This window comes from Emiliania huxleyi, assembly GCF_000372725.1.
Source record: "Emiliania huxleyi CCMP1516 unplaced genomic scaffold EMIHUscaffold_965, whole genome shotgun sequence".
Classification (NCBI taxonomy): Eukaryota; Haptophyta; order Isochrysidales; family Noelaerhabdaceae; genus Emiliania; species Emiliania huxleyi.
This window is the reverse complement of record NW_005194838.1, coordinates 1-8,307: the sequence shown is the minus strand read 5'-3', so window position 1 is coordinate 8,307 and position 8,307 is coordinate 1. Positions and strand designations below refer to the sequence as shown.

The following is an 8,307-nucleotide window of genomic DNA, read 5'->3' as shown; positions in this document are numbered from 1 at the left end:
CGCGCTCGTGCTCGCTTCCCGCTCTGGAACCGGGGTTTTTTCTTTTTAGTACTCGCTGCTTTGACTCTCAAAGGCGCATCACACGGTCTTTATAGCTGCCAGCATTGCAGCTTTCCTTTTGCGTAGGAAAGAAAAGAATAACAGAAAATAACAGAGGCAAGAGGAGCAGTGTTCCCGCCGCGGGCCTAAATTTATTTTCCTCCCAGGGAAGTGTCTCGCTTCCGCTTCAATGTGGTAGCGAGGGGGCGTGTGGCTGTTGGTAGGCCGGCAGTGTTGGAGATGAGCCCAAAGTTGTGCTCTGGAAGAGAAGCGGCATGCAGTTGGTACTAGTACTCGAGTAGTATAGCAAGGACCAGGGTGAGAATTATGAAAAACGCCGGAATTCGTTCTCCCGCGCTTTGAGGCGTGAATTTTACATGAGGCGTGAATCTCTACCCTCTCGCCGCAACCGTCGCCGGCGCGCGACACGTTCTCGTCAGCAGGACTGTCCTCGTCGAGTGTGTGTCGCCAAGGCGAGACACACTCAGCTCTCAGGGACGGTGCCGACGGGACGCGGCTCGAAGGGCGTGGCTCCGCAGCGCGGCTGGCACTCGTCGCAGGCAGAGGCCTCGCTCGCCTTCGAAAAGTCGGGCATGGCTCACGCAACTTTCTCGCTAACACGCGCGCATCGCCGAGCCTGCGGCGGGCGCGCTGCGGCCGCACGTCTAACTCCGTCATAGTGCCACGACGTGCGGCCTAGAATTAGCACACGCGCTTCTGCTCGCAAACACTCACCCAATGAATTGTCATCACCCGTGAGTGCGAGGTAGGGCTAGCAGTAGGCAGCTAGCCTGTGAGGAGAGCGTCCATAGACACCTCACTAGACCCCACACACGGTCTCGTCCGTGCCTCGCCGGGCGGCGAGATTGCTAGAGGTGGAGCAAGCCTGCTCTAGTCTCACACGTTACTTCCTGTCGCCTGTTGTGTTGTTGCGCCCTTGTTTGTACTCTTGGCACCGTGTGTGCTTAGGGGGGCGACAGGGAGGACGTGGCCCTGAGTTATGTGTACGCCACCTCAGGGTGTGTGGCAGCCAGCTGGCTGTGTGTCTTGTGAGCCTGTTTGTGTCTGTGTGTGTCGCTCATGCGTGAGGTGTCGTCATCATCTGTCCCGCGTCCACCCATACCGCGTTGGTGTCCAGTCCGAGCCTGGCTGTTCTTCACCTTCCTACCTACCTACCTACTGTGATCTGTAAGGCTCCGCCCGCAGGCGCATTTTGTATACCGAGGCGGTGCCCGGTGCCGAACCTGTCGGACCTGAGACAGCATTGTAGATCCCTGGGCGAGGGTGGTGGTTTGGGCGGTCCGTCGGCGCCAAACCAAATTGGTGTACGAGGGAAGGAGCAGGACTTTGCGGAGATCTAGGAGCAGCAGGGGCCCGAGGGACTGTAGAACCGAGACGGCTAGTGCGTAGTCCCCCGCATCACGGGGAGTCCCCCGCTTAGGGTGCCGACCACACGAAAGGTCTCCGCGCAAACGGCAAAGGTCAAATATCGAAAACAAACATCGCATGGGCGGGGACTTGCGGGTTGTTGCACGAGTAAATGGGACAAAAGCGTCGAAAATGTCCCAAAAAAGCGTGTCTCGAGTTTGTGGCAGCTCCGGAGCCAGCGCGGGCTGCCAGGACGCACCGCTCGCGCGTTCGGCGCACTCCCTGGCACCCAGGGAGTGCGCCGAACCGACCAGACCGAATAGGCTCGATGCCGCGCTCGCTGTGGAGCTGCCACAAACTCGCCGCCGAGCGTGCCACCGACGGCGTCCGTCGGAGGTGGTGGAGTTTGAGACCTGAGGCTGCGGAGGTGACGCCTGAGGTACCGGGCCGTGCACGGCGACTCAGCCGGCGACCGCCACGGGCTCAGACGAGACTTGTCGACGCGTTCCGGCTCAGCTTCACCGTGGTCATCGGGCGTCTGTCGACGTCAGGACCACCCATACAGCTCGCGGGTTTGAGGTCGCAAGAGCCAAGATGGTGGCGTTTGGACATCCCAACCATCACACAAGACAGCCTGTAGCTGATGGCGGGACGGCGCAGTGTTTGTGGCACTCGGCAGTAGGCACCCGCGGCACGGCCCCGCTGTCGGCTCTCGCGGGCTGCGGAACCGGACCCAGAAAGGGACGGTCCGGGCGAGTGTGGCAGCTCCTGCGCTAGTATGGGCACCCTCTATTATAGCACTACTGATCCTGGTCATTAGAGCTGCCAGGGATAGCGTCAGGAGCTGGTAGGAGTCAAAACCCCTCATATTTGAGACACATCGTGTCCCATATACTCGTGCAACAACCCTTGCTCCCTTTTACCCATCTCCTAGCAGGCCACGTTAGTTCTAGTGCATGTGCATGTACATGTACATGTTGTGCATGCATAACGGGGGGGGGGGGGGGTCGTTCCGTTATACAACGCCGTTAAGCCGGCGCGGGGGAGGCGCCGGAGTTATTTCTTATCGATTAACTTACAGTGCGTGCTCTTGCCTTAGAAATCGGTGTTTAGAAATTGGCTGCTGGAAATTTGGCTGATTTCCCTGGCCGAAATAGAAATCGGCTGCTGGCACGAGGCCGGCCCGATTTCTCTGATCTGCCGCGCCGCAGGCGCGAAGAAAATTTTAGAAATCATACGACTTTTTAGAGAGAGGTCGTTCTTTCACTTTCTTCTCAGTCTACAGTCATGGTGAAACGCAATTTTCACCCTCTCTATAGTGTGAACAGTGTGAGTCTTGGGCCCGGGGTTGTGTCTTTGCGTGAACAGTGACGCAACACGTCAAGTCCCTCATGCTCAGCTCTCTGGCGCCGGCTCCAGCAGGAGCCACCACTCGCTCGCGCCATAGTTGTCGGCGGCTAGCTTGCACGCGACACGGCCCGCGAGGTGCTTGGTGCCCGTCTCTTTCTGGGAGTACATGACGATGTGCGTCGCGTCAGGCTGACGCCACGAGGAGCCCACGCCGAAGTGCTGCACGGTGCCAACGTACCAGCCGGTGGCGCCGTCGAGGAGGTGCGCGGCGAGGATCTTGCGCCGGCACAGCGCGCGCTGCTCGTCGTCGTTCGCCAGCGGCGGGCACGTCGCCGCATAGACGTAGCCCTTCGGGGGCATTGCCGGAGCCTCGCCGCATGCCTGCATGCGCACGGCGGTGTCGTCCTCGTCCTCGTCCTCTGAGTCCTCCATGCCGTCCTCCGCCTCCTCCTCGCCCTCCTCCTCGCCCTCCTCCTCGCCCGCCGCCTCGTCGACATCGGCGAGCTCCGCCTCGTCCTCGTCCGCCTCGCTCTCCCCGCCGTCCGATCCGCCGTCCTCGTCCTTGAAGGTGTAGTCCGTCACCCCCTGCACGCAGATGTGCTCGTCGCCGGAGCCGTCGACAGTCATGAGCAGGCCGAGGCTGCGCGCCGACTTCTCGAAGTCATACGTGGCGCAGAGCGTCTCCCACGCTCGGCCCGCGATCTGCGTGATGAGCGAACGCTTCTGCCACGCCTTGAGGCCACCCTCCTTGGGGCCCTTGGTCCAGCGCTCGAGGTGGCCCGGCTGCTCGAGCCACGTGTCCATCTCGTCGCCCATCAGGTTCTTGAGGCGGACGCCGATGCCGCCGTCGATGAGCATCAGCTCGCCCGTCGAGCCAGTCGGCAGCAGGTGGCGGTCGCAGTGGGCGCGGCGCTGCAGGTTGCGCAGGTGCTCGGGCGTCGTCTGGCCGGAGAGGTTGTCGAAGATGGCGACGCTCCGCTCGCCCGCGGCGCGTGCGGCCGCCGTCGCCTCGCGCATCTCCACGTCCGCGAAGTCCTCGCAGAGCTGGTCGTCAGCCCACGCCTTCGGCTGGAAGCGCACCTGCACGTCGGAGTGGCGCGCATCTCGCTCATTCTGCGAGATCTGCTTGCCCTGGCCGCGAAAGATCACGCACAGCTTGGGCTGCCCGTGCCGCGGCATCGAGGCGTCGCCGTTGCTCGCGCGCGCGACGATCTGCAGCGTGCAGAAGCGCTTGCCGTCGTCAGCCTTCGCCCCCGCCAGCCAGACGCGCTTGGCGCCCGTGTCGTCGTAGGTGCGCCCATCGCCCGCTCGGAGGTTGCACGGCACCTGGTCGACGCTCAGCCGGTTGCGCGGCAACCAGCGTCCCCACTTTGGGTCGAGCTTCTCCTGCAGGCCGCCACGGAGGCGGCGACGGAGGCGCGCGTGCCAGCGCTTGATCTTCGGCAGCCGCACGAGGACGGACTCGGCGCGGCTGTTCGACTTGCGCCGGAGCGACATGCCGAAGCGCCGCGCGAACGACCGCAGCCACCACTTGGACGCCTTGAAGCCGTCGGCCACGTCGGCGCCGGCGAACTCGCGCACGAGGCGCTTCATGGAGACGCGAAGCCATTGGCCGGTCACGCGCTCGCCACGCGTCCGCTTGTCGCGGTAGCGCTTGTGCAGCTCCACCTCGACCGCAGCGAAAGGCGGCGCGCGGCCGCGATGGAGGGTCGTCCGCCGTGCGCCGCGCGACTGGAACGTCGCCATCGTGCCGGTGCGGTGCTTCTGCTTACGGCTGACGCGGTTCTCGTGCTGCAGCGCCATGTGCAGCTCGTCCTCCTTGCCGCCCCACTTGGACACGAGGGAGGGGTGTACGCCCTTGTGAATCTCCGACGTCTCGATGCCGGCGCCACGCCAGCCACTCGGCGCCTTCTCCCAGCGCTTCTCGAGGCTCTGCAACCTGCGCAGCGTGCGCACCACCTCGAGCTTAAAGTAGAGCGAGTGTTTCATGCCCTTCTTCTCGCCCTGGCGGAGCCCACTCTGCTTGATGCCGCCATCCGCGCGCAGCTTTGGTGCTTTCGCGGGTGGCTGCTCGTCGTCGCTGCTGTTAGCGGCTTCGGCGGCAGCCTCGGTGACGGCGGTGGCGGGCTGGGTGGTGGTGGCAGCGGAGGCGGCAGCCTCTGCGGCGGCGGCGACTTCGGCGGCCGTCTCGGCCGCGCGACCGCTGCAGAACTTTTCGTGCGCAACGCGCGCAGGCCCGTGCAAGAATGTCTGCCCACAGCCCTTGGCGCACGACGTGAACTTCTCGGGCGCCTTGCCCACAGCCTGCAGCTGCTCGGGCGTGAGCGAGGTAACGGATCTGATCTGACGGCCTATGCCCGGCAGCGTCGCGTACGTAGTCCTGGTGCCACCAGCAAAGAACGCGCCGATCGACTTCTGCTGCAGCGTGCTATGCTTGCCGCCGCCGGCCTTCGCCTTCACCGTCCTCGGGGTGACAGCAGCGGCGGCGCTGCTCGAGGAGGAGGTTGCAGCTGTCGCGTCCATCGCGCCGCCGATGTTCTGAGGCTCTGATAGGCTGCCCGAGTCGACATGCGTCGCCAGCGCGGCGACCAGAGCTGGCGGTGCTGCTTCCTCCTCCTTCAGCTTGTGTGCGACGGTGTCGGTGAACGACGAGAGGAGTGACCGCAGTGCGGACGAGTCGTACGCCCCGAGCTCCTCGAGGACCGACACGACCTTTGCGGCGTTGCAGCGCTCGCGAAGGCTCGGGTGTGCAGCCAGCAGCACAGTGTTGACCAGCGCCTCCATGGGTGCTGCTCGCGTAGTGTCACGTGTCAGGATGAATGCAAAAAGGGTGCAAATCCTGCACACTGCACACATCGACTACATCCACAGCAAGTCGCCATGCCGCCCTCGGGAGAGTGCCCTCAGCCACGCGTCCGCAAGGTGTACGTCCGCGCGCACAAGCGCAAGGTCGCCGCCACGAAGAACCCCCTCGACGAGCCGGTCGTGCCGCCGCTGACGCGCCGCCAAGCCCGAGACCTCCCGGCCCACATGGTGACCAAGTACAAGGAGGATGCGCTCAAGCGCCTGATGGCCCTCTCGCCAGCGAGCGAGCATGGGACACTTCACAAATTCTTCTCGCGCATGCCGAAGCCGAGCCCGGCTCCCGTCAACGGCGTAGTTGCCGCTGCGTCGTCCTCGACCGCTCCGGTCAACGCCGGCGGCAAGAAACGGGCGCGTGTTACCGCGCCGCCCGTCACGCCGGAGGGACTGACGCCGTCGCGCCGCAACGGCGTGAATGCGGCGATCCTCTGCTTTTCGCCCTTTGCCTAGGCGGGCCGGCTCGTCGCGCAGGCTGTGTCTGCTGAGGCTGTGCCCACACGACCCGACCCCGCTCCCGGCTGTTTATTTTGTGCGAGACTGTTAGCGCGGCGAGTGGGGGAGGGGGGCTGTGTCGGCCTAGCCGGGTGTCATTTGACAATTACAGATTTCATACACCCTCAAAACATGGCACCAACCAGAAAAGAGATCGACAATCGGCCTCGCCCGTCACTCGCGCGTCACTCTCTGCGCTCACGGCTGCAGCAGAAGCTGCTCGAGCTCGGCGCGCACCCACGCGCACGTCGCTCGCTCGCTAGGCAGGGCGTGCGTACACGCGCTGACCACACCTGCAAGCCGGCTTTCATCGGGCACACACGGGCGGGTGAAGCCGTTCGCGACGATTGCGTCGAGCTCGTGTCGGAGGCGCGAGTCGCACTTGCCTGGCGCGTCGCCCGTGGCGAAGTGGTACGGGTCGCAGACGCCCGACGGCGCCTCGAGCGCAGCCAGGACACACCCTAGCGACCAGGCGTCGGTGCCACGCGAAAGCGGCACGACTGCAAAGTCGCGGGCCACCCGCACCTGCTCGGGCGCCCGCCAACCCGGCGTGCCTGAGTGCGAGAGCTGCGCCCCAACGGCTAGTCGCCTCGCTGCCCAAAGTCACACAGCTTAGCGACAAGCCCCTCAGAGCGCGCCGACAGCAGCACGTTCGATGGCTTGAGGTCAAGGTGCACGATGGGGGGAGATCGCGTGTGCAGGTACGACATTGCTCTTGCAATCTGCACGCCGAGGGAGCGGCTCTCGCCCCTCTGATCCCCGATCAACAAATCTCCCAGAGTCCCTGCGTCGGCATAGTCGAGAGCGAGGAACGGCGTCTCGCGCGGGGCGCATGCAAAGCCCATCACATAGATGATGTTCTCATGGTGTAGTGCTGCCGCGATCTGACACTCGGAGGCGAAGGCGCTGCTCGCGCGCAGCGGCTGCTTCACCGCGAGACGACCACCGTAGTGGCGGCCAAGCCTAACGGTGCCTTGGCCGCCCTTGCCGAGGCGACCCTGGCTGCTGCCAAAGGCGATGTCGCGCAGGGCGAGGCCGCCGTACCGGCTCGCGGTCGGCGCCAAAGGCGGGATCGGAGCGACGAGGCGAGGAGCAATTGTAGGTGGAAGAGCGGCGAGGGGCGGCGGAAGTGCCAAGCTCGGCTGCCTCGCGACGAGCAGGTGGCCCCTGCCGTGCTGGCCGAGGGCCCGTGGCCGAGGGACGGTAGACGGAATCGGGACGGGAACGAGAGCCGCAGGAGCAGCGTTAGGCACCGCGAGGGCGGCGGCCTCCGCTCTCGTTTTCTTGAGTCTGCGTCTGTACTCGACCTTCTCGGCCCTGCGGTCACGGCCCCGATCGCCCCTATCATCCGGATTGGCGCGTCTATACACGGCCTCAGCGCGTGCCTGCGCCGCGGATCGCTCCCTTTTCGGCATGTCGTTGCATGTCCAGAACCCAGTGTCGAGAGCGAAGGCGCGAGTGGTGACACGCCCGCAACCTTTGAGCACACCTGCGTCCCCCACCAGACATAAATCGTCCCCCACCAGACATCGAAGTCAAATGTCAAAGACACCTCTAGGGACTGGCAAAGTGGGCTGCCACACTCACAAAGATGCAGAAAAAGGGGACACCGGCGTGACGTGGCCTCTCGACGGGTTTGTTGAAGCAGAACTTGGTTCGGCGCACGAGGCACGAGCGAGCACGCACACACGAAATAAAGGTTAAGCGGGAGGATTGAATTCGTATCTCAGGGCAACCTTTTAGTGTACTAGTATCTAGACCGTATAGTGACCGGCGCGCAGCGCCGAAGAAAATTTTGGCAGAAATCGCTTACAGAAATCGGCTGCTGGCTCGCCCGATTTCCCTCGCCGAAACAGAAATCGGCTGCTGGATGCCGACGCCCCGATTTCTATCGCCACGCCTCGCACTGTATCCTTTTATTTTTCGATTTCTATATACTCTAGCGCCCAGCCCTCAAATCAAAACATTGCTATACACCCAGCGTGGACTCACACGTGTGTCTCACGAATTCATCCCACGAATACTCGCGAGGGAGAAGCCAGCAGGCAAGCTGTGAGCCGACCCGCGCCACACCGATCGACACCGAGCACAGCACGGCGCAGCGGCGGGCCGGCGGCCTGTCCCGGTCGAGAGAGGGCAGGGGCAGGGGATGCACCTGTTGCGCTTTGTGCACCCTCCCTGCCGCTCAATCGCGCA

The 8,307-nt window shown here is 63.9% G+C and overlaps 3 protein-coding genes across 3 annotated transcripts in view; 1 reads left to right on the top strand and 2 right to left on the bottom strand.

The window, feature by feature from the left end:
- Positions 1-634, bottom strand: part of EMIHUDRAFT_250675 (hypothetical protein) — a gene marked incomplete at both ends in the record, with an annotated part of 2,374 nt that extends 1,740 nt beyond the window's left edge. Inside the window, 2 exons of the mRNA XM_005756532.1 lie at positions 436-471; positions 548-634. Of these exons, the coding sequence (XP_005756589.1) occupies positions 436-471; positions 548-634 (123 nt within the window). The remainder of the gene's footprint in view (positions 1-435; positions 472-547) is intronic.
- A 5,003-nt stretch (positions 635-5,637) lies between these two features.
- On the top strand, positions 5,638-6,069 carry EMIHUDRAFT_250673 (hypothetical protein; the record flags this gene model as incomplete). The annotated part of the gene is made up of 1 exon (XM_005756531.1): positions 5,638-6,069. One exon carries the CDS (start codon positions 5,638-5,640, stop codon positions 6,067-6,069), a length of 432 nt encoding a protein of 143 aa, XP_005756588.1.
- A 240-nt stretch (positions 6,070-6,309) lies between these two features.
- EMIHUDRAFT_250672 (hypothetical protein) lies at positions 6,310-7,526 on the bottom strand (the record flags this gene model as incomplete). Its single annotated transcript, XM_005756530.1, has 2 exons — positions 6,310-6,678; positions 6,762-7,526. 2 exons carry the CDS (start codon positions 7,524-7,526, stop codon positions 6,310-6,312), a joined length of 1,134 nt encoding a protein of 377 aa, XP_005756587.1.
- Positions 7,527-8,307: the final 781 nt, after the last annotated feature.